This window comes from Gracilinanus agilis, chromosome 1 (genome assembly GCF_016433145.1).
Source record: "Gracilinanus agilis isolate LMUSP501 chromosome 1, AgileGrace, whole genome shotgun sequence".
In the NCBI taxonomy this organism is placed as follows: domain Eukaryota; kingdom Metazoa; phylum Chordata; class Mammalia; order Didelphimorphia; family Didelphidae; genus Gracilinanus; species Gracilinanus agilis.
Window position 1 is genome coordinate 390,810,217 of NC_058130.1, and position 21,827 is coordinate 390,832,043.

A 21,827-nucleotide genomic window follows, 5' to 3' on the forward strand; every position below is an offset into this window, starting at 1 on the left:
ATTATATTTTGTAGTTATATATTCATTAATATTTATGAACTTTATAACATTTTCTTCCTGCTTCCCTTAGAAATATCCACAAAGTTAAGCCAGTACATGTTGTTCAGGATCTGTAATTATATTTGATCAACACTATAATTTTCTTAGAGTAGCCCAATCTAGGAGATCTTGGAGTAACTTTTTCAAAAATAGGTTTTCAGGGGCTATCTTTAAATTGATGATTCAGGAAGCATTATCTATTCTTTCCAGGGAATTTGGCCCTCTCTAACTTCAATATGTGGTTACCCACCCTGCCTTTATCTGTCAGTGCAGCTTCCACACCTCATTTAGCCTGCATCATTTCGGGGAACTCCCTGACCTCTCAGATATTTAGTTGACAATTTTCAGATGCTAGGCAGGTGAAAAGAAAATGTTAGCAAATGGTTAATGACCTGCAACATTCTGAGACTTTGCAAAGTCAAACTGATTATTGTATTGTCTCAAAACAGATTAGAAAGCAAATCCCACATAAATCTGGGCTATAACATTTCAAATCATCTAGAGTAACCGAAAAATAGGAACTTAATGTTATTTTTAAAGGACAGTTAGCACTTTCCTCATTAACTATGTGGTATCAGAACAATCATTCATTTGTATTTCATCTTACAGTGCACTTTCTCCTGGCATAACTGGATAAGAGCTCACTGTAGCTTCTGACTGAAAAAAATTATTGCAACTTATATTATTTCTTGGTGATAATGCACACTGCATTCTTTCATTTCATCCATACAACTACCTTCTGAAGTAGATTGTACAAATATAGTCATTTTATAGGTAAGAAAGCTTGGGGTCATAGAAAGTAAGTGACTTAGATCTGATCATTACTGTTAGTCATTTACTAACTGAGGCCCTAAACTTGAACTCAGACAGTCTCTGCTACACCCAACTTTCTATTAGATATATACAACTGGCCAGAGCCCCTAAATGATTTATTTATTTATTTTACTTACACTCTTTCCAGCTCATCACTATCTATTCCTTCAATGCAGTGGGTGATTCTTGAAAATCTATAAAGAATGAGATTCTGCATGTACCCAGGGTTTTAGAAGATTTTTGATTAAGCAAGACAAGATTATTGTTTCCCAAGGTCTCACTTTAATGCTCACTGTTGTAATCTGATTACTTATTGTTTTGTTTTTAAATACTTTTTTTGCTTAACCAGTTGAAAAGTAATCTTTTTAATAATGTATTCCTTGAAATTTGCACATATAAGCTTAAAACGAGCACTAAGAAAGCTTTATTTGTATTCCAGTAGAAAAGAATGAGGAAGAAGGCAGCAAAAAGGGGTAGTAAAAAGGGGGTGATGGAGGGCAGCTGGGTAGCTCAGTGGATTGAGAGCCAGGCCTAGAGACGGGAGGTCCTAGGTTCAAATCCGGCCTCAGACACTTCCCAGCTGTGTGACCCTGGGCAAGTCACTTGACCCCCATTGCCCACCCTTACCACTCTTCCACCTATAAGTCAATACACAGAAGTTAAGGGTTTAAAATTTAAAAAAAAATTATAAAAAAAAAAGGGGGTGATGGAGAGAGAATAAAAAGAGATAATAGAGTGCCAAGAATATTGGCTTTAGACATCACAGTCATTGATATCAAGCCATTGGTACTTTGATCTGGGACATGTCACCTTACCACAGTGGGAATATATTTATTTGCTTTTTATATTGCAACAATGATTCATTTTTTAAGTTAAAATTTTTTTTTTTGCATTTTAAGTTTTTATTTTTTTAAGACATTTTTTCATGTTTACATGATAACATTTTTTCCCTCTCTTATACCTTCCCCCTTCCCAGAGCCTACCAGCAATTCCATTGGGTTATACAAATGTTATCACTTTATACATATTTCCCTATTGGGATTTTTTTTGTAACTTTTTTTGTACTAGAGCAATCTTTTAAAACCAAAACTCCAAATCATACATCCATATAAACAATTGATAAGTCATATATTTTTCTTCTGTGTTTCTAACTCCCCATAGTTCTTTCTTTCAATGTGGATAGCATTCTTTCTCATAAGTCCTCAGGATTGTCCTGGATCATTGTATTGCTACTAGTAGAGAAGCCTATCTCATTGGATAGTTCCACAGTGTTTCACTTTCTGTGTATAACGTTCCCTTGGTTCCGCTAATTTCACTCTGCATCAGTTCCTAGAGGTTCTTCCAGTTCACATAGAAATCTTCCAGTTTATCATTCCTTACAGCAAAATAGTATTTCATCACCATCATATACCACAATTTGTTCAGCCATTCCCCAGACAATGGACATCCTCTCATTTTCCAATTTTTTGCCACCACGAGGAGCACGGCTATGAATATTTTTGTATAACCCTTTTTTGTTATCTCTTTGGGGTAGAAACTCAGTAATGGTATTGCTGAATCAAAGGGCATGAAATCTTTTAAAGCTCTTTGGGCATAATTTCAAATGCAACAATGATTCTAATCAGTTATTATCATTTGACATTGACCAAGGAATTTGACATCTTATTTTTGTGTTTATATAAACTGATCTGTTTGTAGTAGGAGATAGCTCTTGAGTTGTCTCAGCTAATATCAGGCAAGCAACTAAAAATTTAGATTTAAATAGCTATTATTGAAATTAATTTTATTTCTAGAAAGTACAAATCAATTAACTAGATAAGTACCAGGGAATATTATAATACCTTAGAAAGTTCAGCATCACAAAAATCATATTAATCTTTTAAAAATTATGATAATTGCATTCTGGATAGAGTAACATGAAAAAGTCTAAGGAAATTATTTTTTCTCTCTTTCCTCTCCCTTTGTACTTCTTACTAGCTCCTCACAAATATTACATTGGATTTCGGTATGTCCATCCTTTAACAGAAGAAGCAATTGAAGAGATGGAGGAAGATGGTCTTGATAGGGCTATTGCTTTTACACAGTATCCACAATACAGCTGCTCTACCACAGGTGAGGGCATCTCTTTTTAAATGGGAGACTAAATATTTCCCAATCAAAATAATATGAGGTACCCTGTGAGCCAGAATTCCAAAGGTAAGGAAAAATAATTTAAAATTTGAATGGCAAATCCAACTTGTCTCCTTTAAAGAGTTCAGGTCAATCTATTTGAAACCTCATGGTTCATCTCTCACTTGAGTTATTGCTTGGTCTGTTGAGATTTACAAGTGGTGAACAGAAAGTAGTAACTGAGAGTATTCCAGTGCAGCTCTATACTAAAGTAGTAATGAACCCAAAGTCTCTTTCAATAGTTGTGTAATAACCCCCACTTTTATGATTTCTTTACATTTTCAACTTTGTAGAAGAGACAAAAAACATGGTCATTTAAATAACTGTTTTCAAGGAAAAGATGTCCACATTTGGCATTGTTCCTGATTTTAGAAAGTAATGCTGCTTCATGTTGCCCAAGCTTGTGACTGTGGTGACAGAGACTGATACATATTTGGAAATCCCTAACTCACTAATTGTGGGTGAGTTTTGGATCTTCCATAGCCATTACTCACATGGACAGTGAAAGCTTGCATCTTGTTTCATTGTCTTGTGATCACCTGGTTGGTTTTTGCTGTTAAACTACTACTGGACATGAAAACTCTAAATTGATTCCCTGTTTTAAATAGACTCTATCTGCCACTGCATTTGAACTATCTCTCTAAAGCACTAATCATTAAAAAAATACCTAGGTCCTCAGAAACAAATGTTAGATAAACAATTGGGTTGAATTTTAGTTTCTTTGGAAAATTTCCCTGATGGAACATCATTGGGGAAATAGCTCAAATCTCATAGGGGAGTAATTTATATCGTGCTCATTTACTCAACAAAAATATGTGTTTTTCTAAGAAAACTCAATATATAAAAATCTAGACTTATAAAGCAAGTAAATTTAGGGGCTGGTTAGTTAAATTATGATTCCTTTTACAGATTTCCCTTAAATAACTATATTTTTAGTGCATGTGCAAAAATTTAATATTTTTATAGCAAATTTATCACATGAAGCATGCATGTACTTCTAAAATGTAAGGTGCTCAGGAGGTGCATTAATTCTCTTAGGCCATTTGAGTATTGTTCACTCACGTTACCTTTTAAATGTTCCTTGTTGTGGCAGAACCATAATTTCTTAATTCCTAACGTATTGACCAAAAGCAGCTCTTTCAGTTATGTCTTCACCTTCTTCAAAGAGTTCATTTGGTCCACTAAATGGTGCTGATCTAGGAGAGCTAACACAACTATTTATTCATGCTCAAACTAACATACACCTGTAAGTTTGGTTTGAAGTGTACTTGTAATAACTGCCAGATGATATTTCAGGAGATGGTGTCCCTTACACTAGATCCATTAGTTTAAATTAGGTAGTTCTGTTTAATTGTACCCTGCTTTCATGTATTAAGCTCATTTTTTGTGGGCTACTTTCTGGCCCGAGTAAATTCTAATTAAAATATGACACTGCCATGTCTAGCATTTTAAATTGGATACCTTTCCTTTTCTTGTAGTTTATTATTTAGAATAATCAATAGATTGGTGATGTGAGACATCTTAAGGTCACAATACAAGTATCACATCAGAGTTGGGGGTGAGATTCTGAAGTCATTCAGTCATATGTGTTTAACGTTTGGCCCTGTTGCCTATCCACTTAGACTAAGGAAGAATCGTTTTAAACCATAGCTTTACAATTTGAGAGCAGGGAGAAGAATTCTGACACAAACATGATGCCAATGCATAAAATATACGAACTACTTCATGTTAGGGTACCTGTACAAGAATTGGACTGTTTTGACTTACTCCAGGGTTCAGTGTTTCCTCTTCTTCTTCTTTTTTTTCTCTTCTCTCTTAGTAAATTGACTTTCACAAACACTAGTATGCTTTCTCAGAAAATAATTTAATTTCAGGAAAATAACTAAGCCCTGACAATGGTCTTTTTCACTGGGAGAGACCACAAATATGAACTTCTACTATAGAGGACACAAATCTGTTGTAATTGAGCATTTTTATTTATCTTCATTTCCACATTGTTTAATCTAGGTGCATTTTAAAGTATTTAAATGATTATAATTATACCAATATAATATTGGTATTGAACTTGTATATTACTGACCCTACAAACCACTTATTTGTTCTTATTATGAGAATGCATTTATTAAGCACCTACTTATATGTTTTAGGCAGTAGCTTAAATGCTATTTATCGATACTATAATAAAGTTGGGAAGAAACCAAAGATGAAGTGGAGTACTATTGACAGATGGCCAACCCATCCTCTCTTCATTCAGGTAAAGTGGAAGATTGCTTGCATTGTTTGTAGCTTTAGTTGTTGGTATTAAAAAAATTTTTATCCTTAACTTGCTTTATGTAAGCTTCTCTTTGAGTTTTAACTCCCTAAATTATGATATTTTGGACTTTTTGCTCATTAGTTTAGCTTTTTGTGTTAATCTGTGGGGAAATTTATATACTGAAATGTTCAGACTTTTTATCTTAAAAACTTAAGTCACAAATAAATTTATTTATTTATTAGATTGTGAGTGCTTCTAGGGCAAGGACTATATCTTGCCTTTTTTTTAACTCCAGTGCTTAGCACAGTACTGGGCACACAGTAGGTACTTAATAAGTGTTCATTAACTGACTAATTTGTTTAGTGATGTCTCATTGGTGTGGAACTTCATCATCTTTGAGCAGCATGGCCAAATATAGATATGTATATATGCATGTATACATATATATATATATAAATCATTAACTAGAAAGCCTTAAGAAAATTTCATTAAATTATATTTTAATACTTTTTTGTCTAAAGAACATAACATGATAAATCTATATATGTGTTGGTGATTCAGTTAGAATTATTTCCTGGTTTTCATTCTATATTACATATTATATTCCTGACAGTAGTAAGATTTATTTAAGCCAACATCTTTGAATCCTTTGTGGGTTAGCATATTTTGCTCAACTTTATTTGCATATAATGCTGTTGATAATGATTATTGAACATCATCCAAGAGTGTTCTCTTTTCTTCCATAAATGGAAGCTATTGCCTTTTTAAAAGTTTACTAGCTTTTGGGAGAATGCCCATTTAATATTTTCAAGGCTTCCTATTTAAAATCCATAACCACTAGATGGTGCTCAGCATCATTGTGAAATTGGGTTAAGCTCCTTAGAGAGTCAGTCTATTATACCCCTTAGGTCATGTTGTAGGTGATGTAATAGGTTAATATAATAATACTTCATATCTAGAAACTAGCGCGTGATTACCATTTTAAGAAGTGAAGTGAGAGGAATGAAACTGATTTTTGTCACAGGGACTTTTTTGTTCCTCTGTTTTCCTGACTGTATGAACTGTGTTGTGTTCAGCTTGAACATGAACCTGAACCCTGACCGTCTCCTTTGCCTTTCCTCTGGAGAGGCTTTTGAGTTTGAAAGTAGGGGTGTTTCAGGTCAATACTGACATGTGGTAGCAAAGCTGAACAGAGAGATCTGCACAGCATCTGCTTGCTCGCAGTCATCTTGTGAGTAATTAGATTTGCATTAAAATTCAGCTCTTTGAAAAAGGGGGAAGTAGAAAGAGGGAAAGGTCTCTTGACTGAGGAAGTCTCTGTACATAAAATGAAAGGGAGTTTCAGAGTCATTTAGCCACCTTACTGCATGGTGTGATTGAAGACTAAGGGCAACCTTTTCTCTTTCTTTGTGCAATTGGATTGCATATAGAAAATGCTGCCAAAGGAATTTTTTAGGTGATTGGAATAGCACTTGTATTTGTCTGTTGCTCGTTAGTTTTTGAATTTGTCATAGATAATCTTAAAATATGATAAAGTTGTATTTATCACTTGCTGTTTCATAAGTGGCATAAGGGAGATGATTTTGAAATTCTCATTCATAATAGACTCTAGCCTTAGTAATAAAATCATTCAGCAGAAGAGAAAAAAAAACCAACTCAACAAGCTGAATGAATAAAAAAGACATCATGCTATAACATATGCTGGAAAAAACCAAAACCCATTTTCTTGTTTTGCATGTACCTAATTGGTTTTTACTCCAAAAATAACAAAATACAATGATAATTTTACTAGTTTCACTAATAATATGGCTTAATCTATCGGAGTCAGTAGTATCAATGCCAGTTTGAAGCATCAAAGAGAATTTTGCCAAGGACCCCCTCCCTAGCCCTCTGATCACAGAGCTTACCTGGGCTGCCTGAATCCTAAAGACTGAAAAGGGGGTTTTCTGTTTTACTGCTTTTGGCAGGTTCTGCCTTATGATAAAACTTTTTAAAGGAGGTAATTGAGCCTTGAGCTATGGGGCAGATATATCAGTTACACAAATGTATACTGTTTTGGTAAATTGGCATTTCCAACTTAAGAAATGGGACAAATAAATGATAAAAGAATATTTTTATTAAAGTGAATAAGAAAGGTATACTTTTTTATTGAAAATTGGAATGGTGAACAGAACTTTAGGCTTGAAGTCAAGAGGCTAATATTGTGGCCTTGATACTGATTAGATGACCTTGTATCAGTTGGCAGATTTCTCTGTACCTTGTTTTCCTCTGATGTTTGCGATAGGATTGATACTAACTTCTTATTAAGAGATTGACTTTTGTCTTGAAAGATGTCATAAAAATAGAACAGCATTTTCTTACTTTTTCCTACTCTTATTTCTATCTAATGTATTTTGGTTTAATGTGATGTGCCTGAAAGCCGAACTAAGGAAGTTTTAGAAAGACCTAGTAAGCTGTTTTCCTGCTAACTGTGCAAATGAGTGATCTTAAAACAACTTCTCTTCCCCATATGTGTTTCCTCTCCATCTGGAAGTGTGCCCTATGCCTCCCGAGGGGAAGGAGACACAGAACATACATTTTCAGTGAGCCATTAGCAAGCTTTAGAAGTTTCCCATCAAATTCCCCTGGCCCCTAAAACTGTTGTTATCCATTTTGATGATGAACTAGAGGAGGAAATATTGTACCTTGGACTTTCAGAGAAATAACCTTTTTTTGTTGTTTTAGTGTTACCCTCAGAACATTCTTGCATAACTTACTTATTTCCAAAGTTTGCTTCCTTCTTCTCCTGACTTTCCTACCCATTTCTTTTTAAATTTGTATTTATACAGTGCTTTGTAGATCACATACAAAGAGAACTGGACCAATTTCCACCAGAGAAGAGAGGAGATGTGGTCATTCTTTTCTCTGCACACTCACTGCCAATGTCTGTAAGTCATAAAAGAAAATTTTTTTGGAAGATCAAGGGGAAGTTTATATGTAATATGTCTCCTTTTTGTGATCAGGAATTTGCTTCCATTTTATCAATTTATAAAATCAATTTATCCTTAGTAGCCCCTATATTTATGGGCAAAGAATGATACCCAAAACAATCTTATCTGTTGGTGCTAAATTAAATTCTTTTTCAGTGTCAGCAACCAGATTGGTTAATTCGTATCATCCATGACTAGGTATATTCCTTATATGTACTCATATATGATAAAAGCATCATTTATTGAAAATTAGAAGCCTAAATCAACAAATTCCATTGCCTTTTGACTCTTTGTTGAGAGACAGTCAGGCATCAAGTTAGAGTGCTGAGACTTGTGAGTAAGATTGGACTGGTTAAAGCTGAATGGTAGAGCCTAAAATGGAGCCGTTTGATTACTCTTCTTTCACTTTCAGATTTATTTAAGGAGTTATTTATTATTCACAAAGTCTTCAGTGTCCTTTTCCTTTTAGAGATTCTTGTGATTTTCATCACACGTGTTGTTGTCTAGTTGATTCCTTATTTATCAGAACATCTTTTTTTGAGGAAATAGTATATCTTAATAAACCTGTTTTAGAAAAAATAAGTTGAACAGACCAAAAATGAACTTCCTAAGAAAAAAGCATCAGGACCAGATGAATTTACAAGTGATTTTACCAAACATTGCAGTATTAAATAAATTATTTGAAATAATAGGTAAAGAAACTCCTCTTATGAAACAAATATGGTGCTGATACCTAATCCAGGAAGAGCAAAAACAGAGAAAGAAAATTATAGACCAGTTTCATTAATGAATATGAATATAGGAATCCTAAGTATAATACTAGCTAAGAGACTAGGATAATACATCACAAAGATTATACATTGTGACCAAACAGGATTCATACCAGGAATGCATGGATGTGTTTTTTATATATTGGGGAGCTAAAGTTCCATATTTCAATGTTACTTTTAGAATATTCCATCAGTCTATACATTTAAAAATTAACCAATATAATTTTTCTTCTTAAAATATTAATTTACATATTCTTTTGCTTTCTAGAAAGTCATGTTTGCCCTGAAAAAATATTTGTATGGAAAATTATTAATATAGCTAATTCTTCCACTAACAAAAGCAACAAAAATTTTATGTAATATCAGTAGATGCAGAAAAAAACTTTTGATAAAAAACAACACTCATTCCTATTAAAAACACTTGAGGGATGGGGGCAGCTGGGTAGCTCAGTGGATTGAGAGCCAAGCCTAGAGACGGGAGGTCCTGGGTTCAAATCTGGCCTCAGACACGTCCCAGCCGTGTGACCCTGGGCAAGTCACTTGACCCCCATTGCCTACCCTTACCACTCTTCTGGCTTGGAGCCAATACACAGTATTGACTCCAAGACAGAAGGTGAGGGTTTAATAAAAGAAAACAAAACAAAAAAAAAAAACACTTGAGGGGGTAGCTAAATACCTCAGTGGATTGAGAAACAGACCCAGAGATGGGAGGTCCTTGGTTTCTGGGCAAGTCACTTGACCCCCATTGCCTAGCCCTTACCTCTCTTCTGCCTTGGAACCAATACACAGTATTGATTCTAAGATGGAAGGTTTATTTAAAAAAAACCAAACACACACTTGAAACTATGGGTATAAATGGATTTTTCTGTAAAACGATAAAACAGCATTTAAAACCCTATTAAGCATTATTTGTAATGGGAATAAGCTAGAAGCCTTCCCAATAAGATCAGGAGTGAAACAAGGATGTCCATTATCACCAGTATTATTCAGTATTTTATTAGAAATGCTAGCAAGAGCAAAAAGAGAAGAAAAAGAAATTGAAAGAATCACAATGGGCAAAGAGGTAATAAAACTTATCTTCTGTTTACAGATGATATGATGGTATATTTGGAAAAGCCTAGAGATTCAACTATAAAATTAGTTGGAACTATCAATAATTTTCCAAAGTAGCAGGATATAAAATAAATCCACATAAGTATAAATCATCAGCATTTCTATTGATCAGTAAAAAAGCCCTGCAAGAAGAGATAAAGATACCCCATTTAAAATAACCATAGACAGAATATATACATGCTAAAACAAACCGAAGAACTACATGAACATAATTATAAATACTTTACATAAAATGTCAGATTTAAATAATTTAAAAAATATTAATTTTTCATGGTTGGGCAGAGCCAGTATAATAAAAAGTACAATCCTCCCTAAACTTGTCTACTTATTCAGTGCCATCCCAGTTGTCACCAAAAATATATTGAGCTAGAAAAAATAACATTAATTTGGAAGAACAAAAGGTCAAGAATATTGAAGGAGTTAATGGGGAAAAAAGGTAAAAGAGATTTTTAATTGTATTATAAAGCAGTAATTATCAAAACTATCCTACAGTGGTTAAGAAATAGAAATGTTGATCAGTAGAACAGAACAAACATACAACAAACAGTAAAGATTCAAACTTTTGGAGTAAGAATTTAATATTTGGTAAAAATTGTTGAGGAAACTGGAAAGCAGTCTAACAGAAACTATATATAGACCACAATATATCACACAATTTACCAAGATAAGATCAAAATGGATACGTGACCTAGACATATCATAAGCAAATTTGAAGAATGTGAACCATATTTCCTATCAGATTTGAAGAATTTATGAATAAACAAGAACTAGAGAGCATTGTAAAATGTAAAATGGACAATTTTGATTACATTGAAAATAAAAAGAGTTTATACAAATAAAACAAATGTAGCCAGAAAGGAAAGCAGAAAATTGGGAGATAAATTTTATGGAAAGTTTATAGACAATTTTTATAGCTAGATAGAGGTCTCATATCTCAAATATATAAAGAACTTTGTCCCATTTATAAGAATGAGCCTTTCCTCAATTGATAAATGATCAAAAGATATGAACAAACAGTTTTTGGATGAAGAAATCAAAGCATATATACATGAAAAAATGCTCTAAATCATTACTGATCAGAGAAATGCAGAACAACTCTGACATATCCTCTCATACTTATCAGATTGACTAAAATGACAGATGTTGGGGGTGATGTGGAAAAAAGGGGACACTAGTTCACTGATGGTGAAACTATGAACTGATCCAATCATTTTGGAGGGCAGTCTGGAATTATGCCCAAAGAGTTAATAAAATTTTTGAATGTACCCCTTTACCCAGCTATGCCATAGTAAGCCTGTTTCTCAAGATGATCAGGGAAAAAGGGAAAAAAAATATTTATAGCAGCTTCTCTTTGTGGTATCACAGAACTGGAAATTGAGTGGCTATCCTTTAATTGAGGAATAGCTAAACAAGTTGAGGCTTGGTTTTGAAAAAACATGGAAAGACCTACATGAAATTATGAAGCGTAAAATGAGTAGAACCAAGAGACAGTATGTGTAGCAATAAAAATTTGTTTGAAGAGTGATTTGTGCATGTCTACTTCCAGAGTAAGAACTGACAAAAAGCATGCATTGTTTTTATATACACATGAATATGCACATATGTGTAATCACAATATACATATGTTTTTTGTTGTTTTTTTTTTTTTTTGCTGTCAAATGATGCCTTCTCTAGTGTGGGAAGGGAAGGAATGAGGGAACTTTATCTAATAAACAAACAATAAATTAAAAAACCAACATATTTAAAAAGAACATGCTTCTGGTTCCAGAGATTCCAATGTTCATGTAGTGTTGGGCTTTGAATAATTAAGATAGTTGGACAATATAAAATTACCTATGACAAGCAAATATCATGCCGTTAAAACCACAGTTTTAGAAAGGAGACCTGACACAAAGATTAGCTAACTCAAATTTCATTATCTCACATGTGTAGCTGGTGTTAAAATATAACCAGTTTGCTTCGTGCTTCAATATTTTGCTCCTATACCTTCTCAGCTGGGAATGGCACAGATCATGTACTAGTTACCAGTTTCTTCCATTTGTTATTGAATGATTTCAGTCATGTCTTCCTCTCTTTGTGACTCCATTTGGAGTTTTCTTGGAGAAGATACTGGAGCAAACGGTTTGCCACTTCCTTCTCCAGTTCATTTTACAGGGGAGGAAATGGAGGTAACAGGGTTGTAAGTGATTTGCTCAGGATCACAGTAAAGAAGTGTCTGAGGCCAGATTTGAACTTGGGAAGATGAGTGTTCCAGACACCAGGCCTAGTGCTCTATCCACTGTGCCAAGTTTTTCCCTAAGGGGAGGGAAAAAAAATCTCTTTAAAGCAGATATACACAGTAATATGACTTCTGACCTTAATAATGTTAGGTCGATTTTTAAAAAACTTGTCATAACAAACAGAAGGTAAGGTAAGCAAGAGCTTTTAAAAAGAATTCATTATTAGCAAGTGATTGTAGGTTCAGAGCTGGAAGGGAGCTCAGAGGCCATCTTATTCAATCTTGTCCACATTTTACAGTTCAGAAAACAGAAGCCAAGAGAGATCAGCTGACTTGCCCAAGGTCACACAGGCAGTAGATGGCAGAGATTTGAATCTAGGTTTTCTGACTTCAAATCTAGTTCTCCCCCTACTCCTTTGTTTCCTCAATTAATTGTAATTCTGATTTTTAGTGTCATTTTTCTTGAAGCAACAACTGTTGGAGACATAGTAAAAAGAGAACATTAGACTGGGAGTTAGTCCATTAATGGATGCATGACTTTGGACAAGTCACTTTACTTTTCTAAGACTTAGTTTCTTCTTTTGTAGAATGAGGGGGTTAGATTAAGCATTCTCTGAAGTCTCTTTAAATCTTAGATACTCATAACCATGGAAAGAATCATTGTTGTCACTTTGATAAGAGAGAAGGACTAGACTATGTTTTTATGAGCTGATAATCATTTTATTGAGATGATGGGTTTAAAAAAATCTGTTAATGTGTCCTCAAGTTTCTTTTCAGTGTCTGTTTTACTTCATAGCAAATTTTTATGTTTCATTTTTAAACAAAGGAGAATTTGCTTGCATTTCATTTTTTAAATGATCTTACCTGAACAATCCTGTACCATAGGTACTGAAAGCAAAACAGGCATTCTTGGCTTGACCTGTTGGTAACATGGCTCATATGGCATTAAAGCAAATACGATATAATGGATGCAAAAAAAAGAATAAAACGGGTAAAGGAGAAGAATATCTATAGAATCTGTTGAAGTCCATTTCACTATCTTAGAACTTGGCATTCTGTACTAAAAGCCTGTCCATTGAAGCCTAAAAGATGGCATATTTTCCCTTTCAAAAGTATAATAAAACCCCATCCATCCTGTGATTGTTTTTTCTTTTGTTGAAGTTGTCAGACTTGAGATAAAGGCTGGGGGACAGGGAACTGGGCTCAGGGAGGCTGGGGTGACTTTTTATGGGTATTTACTGCCATCTGCTGGTCAAGAGCATGGAACCCTGTGCTGCTTCTTTGCTCTGACCATCAGTTTAGGACAAGTGGGACCATAGAGAGAAGATCCTGATATGAAAGTCTTTTTACTCAACAGTGAACAACAGGGTTAGGAGCTCATTCTGATTTTTTGGAGTTGGAGACCCTCTCCATAAAGGTGTAAAACATAAGTACAAGATAGTCCTTTTTCCTAAGTTTATAATCTAGGCTTTTGATATCCTTTTCTCCTCTATTTTATTCACTTTATTGCATCTCCTTTTACTTACTCTGTCACTATCTGCTCTAGGCCTTCTTCTATACTACCTTAATTAAATTAGTATCTTAATTCTCATTTAATAATCTTATCTCTTTTCACACTCCTTCTTGCATCACATGGTATATTTGTTGGACATTCACATACTTTTACACCAAACTGATCCTTTCCATCTTTCTTTTCTATACAATGTACTTTTTCCCCACATGTATGACAGGCAAGTTTAATAATTCTGATAATGGTAGAATTTTGATTATTAGAACATTTATGTCATTTTAGAGGAAAGACACCAAATTGTACTTTGGCCATCCCCCATGACTATCTTGCCTGACTGTTCTTCATGTGATTGGGGCCTGAGAGCATAATCTTTCTTGATGACAGGCAGTCAATCGAGGTGATCCTTATCCACAAGAGGTAGGAGCTACGGTCCAAACAGTAATGGAGAAGCTGGGATACTCCAACTCTTACAGACTTGTCTGGCAGTCCAAGGTATGTGTTAGAATCCAAGAAGTCATTTCTCTAACTAAATGCTAAAAACATTGATCATGATATCATATATCAGCACATATATAGGCTTGATCATTTTGAAATCTGGATATGGACCATGGAAACACAAATAACTGTGGAGCCGAATAAGAGGGAAGAGAAAAGAAAGTGATCTGAAAATAATATGGTTGTTGATTTAGAGATTCATTATTGTAACCAAAATTTGATTCAACAAATACTTAGCAAATATTTATTTTAGGAAAAATCCTCTGAGAGGATTCTTAGAAAAAAATGTCTCTGCCATCAAGGAAGCACAGGAAGCAAATATAATCTATGGAAAAATGAATACGTGAGTAAGTGGAAAGTATTATGCTAAGTACTAGTAATGTGCGAAACACTGATCTAAGTGCTGCAGGCACAAAGTGGTAAGTGAGGCAGTGCTTACTCTCAAGAAAGTCATGTTCTGATTAGGAAAAAGTGTGAAGAAATGTCAGGGGGCATGGGATCCTAGACCTAGAGCTGAAAGGGACCTCAGGGGCCATCTAGTCTAAGCTTATTATATAGAAAACTGAGGCAGCTGGTGGTGCCACAGTGCATAGAGCACTGGGCCTACAGGCAGGAAGACCTGAGCTGAGATGCAGCCTCAAGTGTTTAACTAGCTATGTGTCCTTGGGTTAGTCACCTAACCTTTCTCTGCCTCTATAAAATGGTGATACACTAGAATCTATTTGACAGAGTTGTTGTGGCGATCAAACAAGATAATATTTGTGAAGTGCCTAAAATTTTGCACGGTGTCTGGTACATAGTAAACACTTAATAAATGCTTGCTCCCTTCCTCTTATTTCTTCAAACAAGTAATAAGCATCAGATGTAGAATTTGAAACTAAGTCCTCTGATTCCTAGGCTCTTTTCACTGTACTGGGTGAATGAGGACTAGTTAATAGCTCTTAATAGAGGCTTGTTGAATTGAATTTTTGTACAAAAACAAAACAAAAATCCTTCAATTAATGAAACTTAACATTTCTAGTTTATCAGTTCCTTGTTTCCATCTTCCTCCTCCTGCCTTCAGTTACCAGTGCCTCCATGGTGAATATTTAGATTTCAAAATGATAAGTTCTGTGTAAGGCCCATCAGGGGATGTTTATGTTGTCATTAATATTTTATTTTCATAGGTTGGTCCAATGCCATGGTTGGGTCCACAGACAGATGAAACTATCAAGGGACTTTGTGAGAGGGGCAGGAAGAATATCCTTTTAGTTCCAATAGCATTTACCAGTGATCATATTGAAACCTTGTATGAACTAGACATCGAGTACTCTCAAAAATTAGCAAATGAGGTAAGATACTTTTAATTTTCATCACTACAGAACATTGCTATGTACATGTGTATTTCTAACTTCCTAAGGGTGATGATTATACATTTGTTTATATGAAAAAGATCACTATCTTCAGAGGTTTGAGTGATTTTTTTTTGGTAGAAGATAGAGTAAACTTACTTTTATTGACCCCTAGAAGACAGAAATAGAAATCTTCCAGGAGGAAAAAAGAACTTTGGAATAATTAAAGGTGTTAAAAAACAAAATGAATGGTCTTATTAGATAGTGAGTTTCCCTTTATGGAAGGTCTTTAGGCAGAAGCATTGTGACTTCTCATCAGTGACATTTTATTTTTATTGCTTTTTATTTTAATAATAAATTTCCACATACTTTTTCCAAAATTGTATGATCCAAATTGTCTTCCTCCCTTCTTCTCTCCTCCCTCCCAGAGTTGATAAGCAATTCAATCTGGTTTTTACATGTATTATCATGCAAAACACATTTCCATATTATTCATTTTTGTAAGTGAATAATCTTATAGAACCAAAACCCCCAAACATATAACCAAATAAACAAGTGACAAATCATATATGTTTTCACTTGCATTTCTACTCCAACAATTCTTTTTCAGGAGGTAGATACCATTCTTTTAATAAGTCCTCAGAATTGTCCTGGATTGTTATATTGCTATTAGTAGCAAAGTATCACATTGGATTGTTCCACAGTATTTCAGTTACTATGTATAATGTTCTCTTGGTTCTGCTTATTTCACTCTGTATCAGTTCATGTAGATCTTAACAGCTCTTTTTGAAATCACCCCATTCATTATTCCATATAGCACATTAGTGACATTTTAGAGAGAATTCATGATTCAGTTAGACATTGTCAGGCTTTTGGAGATGACTTCTTTTTTTTTTTTAATATATACTGTTTATTATTTTGAGGAAAGGTCCTTTTATTTATTTATTTGTTTGTTTTTGGGGACCTCTTCCAAGACTAAGATCTCATGATTTTATGACTCCATCTGAATCCCAATAATTCAGAGTCTGTAGTGATTTTAAATGAGATTGAGTTGATATCTACCCCAGTTCTTTATGAAGTCTCTTCTTTATATAGTAATTTCATAGTGTGAAAAAACATTGAAGGGGGAAATGCTTAAAAATAATTAAGAATATTTTAAAGTATCATTTAGAATCATTAACAAATGAAAAATATTCATTCATTAAAGCAGGTGGCTTAATGATCACTATTAGATAACACCTTTTAGCTTAGTTTGAATAATCTATACTATGTGAAACTGCCCTGTTTTTCAAGTCAGTAATTCAGACATTTCATTAATCCTGTCCAGTGTCTTTTCATTAATTTGAATTAGTCAGGTTTTATTTATATTGTAATTCCTTTTCTCCTTGATACTGGCACTTAATTTGGGTTTTTTATAAAATGTGTTTTTCTGTTATGTGTTACAAGGCAATAAGGTTTTTAAAATTGCATGTTTTTTTCTGAAATATGAGAATAAACATAGAGTCATGTGCTAGTAATTTTCTTGACCTCTTTTATGTACTGACTTAATTAGCTATTTGCCACTGTGGTGATCAATCTGATTATTGAAATAACAAATACCATTGTTAGCATCTTGTAAGATGAATGTGAATTGTCATTCATTATGGAGAAAAACTATAGTTCAGCTATGTTATGAGTTAAATAAGCTTTTGTGGGCTAGTTGAGGAAACCTAACCACCATTTATAACATTTAGCCTATGGGAAAATGCATTATGCATTTATGGAGAGAGGGGAGCACAGCAATGGGAACACATAGCCTTCTACTGTGGTCACTAGCCATCCATTGCACAGTGAGAAGGGAACACAGTGGCTTCTTGCTTTTAAGGAATTCCACGTGGAATACCTATTCCTGGTATGGTACTGAATGGGACAGCCTCTGTGTAAGGTGGATGCTGTGTGTACAGAATGCACATATGTTGAAGAGTGCATGGACTATTGCTTTGTTGGAAGGCTTTCAAGGAAAGTTGTAATTAGCTAAAATGACATTTGTAGATGATTTTTTCCTTGTTTAACCATACCATCCCTGTCCAACTATTACTAATGCAGTTTATACCAAGAATTTATTTGAGAAAATTTTTTTCTATATTGAGTGATATTTCGCATCCATCTTAATATTGGTATTTGCTATTTCAGTAATTAGATTGATCACATTAGTAGCAATTGACTAATTAAGTTAGTCCATAAAAGGGAACAAAGAAACCATCTCACCAACATTTATAATGTTGTTTCTATGGTAATATGTGTTACCAGTTTCAAGCTACTGAAAAATGAACTTTTAAGTCTCTCTAAATCAAGGACTATCTGTAGCATTGACTGCTATGAATTCTAGCAATTCCCCTTCCCCTCCAACCTACTGATGCTAGAGCTAATTAATGGTGATAGAAAGGTAGGTTACCAAAGGGAGAAAGAAGAAAGGTAGGTGTTCTAAAATATCTTTTACGAATTGGATGATTAGCTTCCAAATAAACAGCAGTCACTGTATTGTTGTTTTGAGGGTAGATCAACCAAATGTGTTAAATATTATATAAATATCTTCTTTGTTTTGCAAGAGTACCTACACAGAAAAACCCACTCAACTCTGAATTGTATTGGGTTTAGGTCTAGGAAAACACTATATATTCAGTAAATTTACTCATTCATTTTGATACTTTAAGGAAAAGATAGTTCAATCTGAATCATTGATACTCAGTTTTATGACATATTTATAATTTGTGGCATCCTGGGTATATTCTAATCTTGAAAGTATTATTGATGTATTAATATTGTAACCTATGTGGTCATGTACCTGACTCATAGTCATATTATTTCTTAATCACTGTATTTAATTGACACTCTATTAATTCTGACCACTCTCCAAACTTACAGTCCAAAGGTCAGGAGAATTCCTGGACAGGGCATTAGTTACCACAGGGTCCTAGCTCCTCCCTTGTCAGACCAGATTCCCTACCAGGTCATATGTTTGATTAACCTCCTCATCTTTGATCTTGTGGCTGTCAGTTGAGCCAGTGTTAAATAATATGCCATGTCACATGTCCATTAGCTATTTCCCATTCTCCATTCTTTGATTCTCCAATAAAAGATTGGGGACACATGTAACTCTCTTTCTTTCTTTGTTGTGTTCTCTCTCTCTCTCTCTCTCTCTCCCCTTTACCCATTTTCCCTCGGTTTCTAACTTTCCTTCTCAGGTGTCCACCCACGAATATATTAATTTGTGGCTGCAGGCGGTCACATAATTAGTCAAAAAAATTATGGTTCTGTTTGTCATTGTTGAGATACAGAAATGGGCAATCTTGAAATAATATGAAACAGGTTAATATGAAAGAGACATGTTTTGGGAACCATTGTCTATCATTACTGAAAATGAGATTTTATGTTGGCTCTGAGGAGTCACTCTCCAGGGTGCTGCTGCATATTATAGAATGATACCAGTATTTTCTGGAACAGGGAAGCAAGTTAATTAACACTGGAAACCAAAATGGAAATGGCAATAAGTTCTTTTTTTTTTTTCTGACTGGTGAATATTTTCAGAATTCTTTGTGACATTTAGTATTTTTCTTATTTTCCACTTGTAGTATATCCTCCCATACCTATCTAAAAAATGATTGGCTTACAGGCCTGTTTTAGGGCTCCCAAGAGCCAATACAGTGTGGTAGCTAGATAGCCAGCCTCAAAGCCAGGAAGACTTGGGTTCAAATCTCACCACTGACACATACTAACTATGGGGAAGTTTACTTAGTCCCTTGAAGCTTTAGACAGCCCTCCAAGATTTGAAGTTTCAGAAAAGGCCTTAACCTGTATATTCTTCACCCAGAATTCCCTGTGCCACTGAAATCTCAGGTCCTTTCCCTCATCCTTATTACTCATGATATCATTTTTATATTCTTGACTACTTCATCTCTTGTTAAGAGGATCTTCCACCAATAAAGATAATTTAAATAACACCTATAAATTGGAGAAGAGGCTACAGTAGGTAATTTTTAGAAACATTTAGAAATGAACTCCCAAACTTTATCATTGTTAGACAATTCAATGAATATTTTAACCAGACCTGGGGTGCTGAATGTGTATTTCATATAAATAATGAAGAAAGACATGAAGAAGGACATGCTTACTAGGAAGATGCTGTTAGAAGTGTGCATTAAAAATCTGTCTAGTTTGTTATTTTTCTGGAGAGAAAAGAATGAAGCACAAATTTAAGTGAAGAAAGAGTTATATACTTAGGATAACTTTTAAGTAGATTAGAAATATATAATGCTTGGGAGGGATAAGAATAGTATGGAGAAATTGACGAGGCATTTATACTAGCAGAGATGAACATAACTTTTAGTGCAGGTCTAATATTTTTAATGAACAGTTAACAGCTGCCTGTAGACACTTTTGAACCAGTACTCTGGGTTGTGGTTTTGTTTGTTTGCTTGTTTTTAGTTGTAGCAGATCTTTTAAAAAAAGCTTTAAGAAATAAAAACGTATGTGTTTTTTTTCTTCTCATTTGATTCAGTGTGGAGTTGAAAACATCAGAAGAGCAGAATCTCTTAATGGAAATCCATTGTTCTCTAAGGTATCCACAATGTTGCTGCTGTCTTAGTAGAACATATAGTAGAGCAGTCCTCTGAGAAACTCGAACAGAATATTGGCTTTCTCACATATTAAAACATTTTGAGTTCCAATTAATTACAAAAAATAAAAATTGAATCTCCTATACTTAAAATTTCCGCCCTTTATCCCCAGTTTTTCTATTTGTGCCTCTGTGTACTTAAGGCTAATTTATTAGGGCCATTGATGAGAGTATTTAATTTCCAAAAACCCTGGTCTTAACCTTCTTTGAGCTGAGGTTTTCTAGAAAAGGAAGCTTTGTAGTCTTTAGTTAATAAAATTTATGAATAAATGTTAAAAGAAAACCCCCAAACAAAAACATTCTGGTGATGATCCAGGCAAACACAACAGGAAAAATTAACTGAGGACAGAATACACTTTTTTAGTTTTGGTTAATCTTTGTTTCTTATCATCTGTTTTTCAGGCACTGGCTGATTTGGTTCATTCACATATCAAATCAAATGAAATGTGCTCCAAGCAGTTAACTCTAAGCTGTCCGCTCTGTGTAAATCCTGTCTGCAGGGAGACAAAATCCTTCTTCAGTAATCAACAGCTGTGACACATGGTCTGAGAAGCCAGTTGGATTAGTTAGGAAAAACACTTCCGGGGGTGACCCCAAAACACCCCAAAGACCTCACATTTGGGGGGAAAATATTAGAAGAAATAAAGGAACTAAATTACGTTGCAATATCAACAGATCTTTGGGTATGCTTTGCTTGATAGTATGTAGAGAATGATTCAAAAGATCCCTCTAGAAGGAATTCTATTTTTATGTACTTAATATGCTGTGAACATTCACATTTTATTCTTCCAAGTGTAGTGATGTGCTTTAAGTATTGTTAACACGATGGCCAGTTGGCTGTTTTATTTAAATCATAAACAGATGGATTTTTAAAGATTTCTTGGATTCTAGAGACCCATTTGAAATACAGATTTTGGTTTCATCACCAAAGAAATTTTGCAGCAGTACAGATGAGGCCATTCCACATGGACTATCGGGTGACTGAGCTTTGTTTACATTTTCATTCATCTTTGTTTCATCAAAAATGTATCTCACTATGAAAAACCTAAATTGAAGGTTACCTCTGAGGCCTAGCAGTTGCATTGACCATGATGTCATTGGGAGTGAGCTTTGGTACCTGTATCCACCAATGATTTGCCAGCAGTTTGCCAGGAAGCTGGTCTTTTCACTTCTTTGCATATTGTTTTTTCATTAGTAATTGTGAAATGTATTGATTTTTTTAAATCCCCTGAGATCCCATTGGGTAAAGATTGCTAACAACATAAAAATATTTTGTCTATTATGAATAACTGTGGAAATTTATGATGGCATGAAGAATGCTCATGGTCTTTCCTGCTGGCCTTTGGAAGTTTGTGTTCTTGAGAAATGATGTTACTGAGAAATTTTGATAACTGATTCCTTTATTTTTAATTTTTTCCCCCAAACCCCAGTGACCATCTTGGTGCAAATTCTCTCTGTCTGGGATGAATTTTTCCATACTACATAGGTTTAT

General features: G+C 34.4%; 1 protein-coding gene across 1 annotated transcript in view; it reads left to right on the forward strand.

Annotated features, from left to right (window-relative positions):
* Positions 1 to 21,068, forward strand: part of FECH (ferrochelatase) — a 48,546-nt gene extending 27,478 nt beyond the window's left edge. The window contains exons 5-11 of the mRNA XM_044657801.1: positions 2,830 to 2,964; positions 5,169 to 5,275; positions 8,104 to 8,202; positions 14,240 to 14,347; positions 15,517 to 15,681; positions 20,219 to 20,278; positions 20,738 to 21,068. Coding sequence (XP_044513736.1) covers positions 2,830 to 2,964; positions 5,169 to 5,275; positions 8,104 to 8,202; positions 14,240 to 14,347; positions 15,517 to 15,681; positions 20,219 to 20,278; positions 20,738 to 20,872 — 809 coding nt within the window. The 3' untranslated portion in view covers positions 20,873 to 21,068. The remainder of the gene's footprint in view (positions 1 to 2,829; positions 2,965 to 5,168; positions 5,276 to 8,103; positions 8,203 to 14,239; positions 14,348 to 15,516; positions 15,682 to 20,218; positions 20,279 to 20,737) is intronic.
* The last annotated feature ends 759 nt before the right edge of the window (positions 21,069 to 21,827 follow it).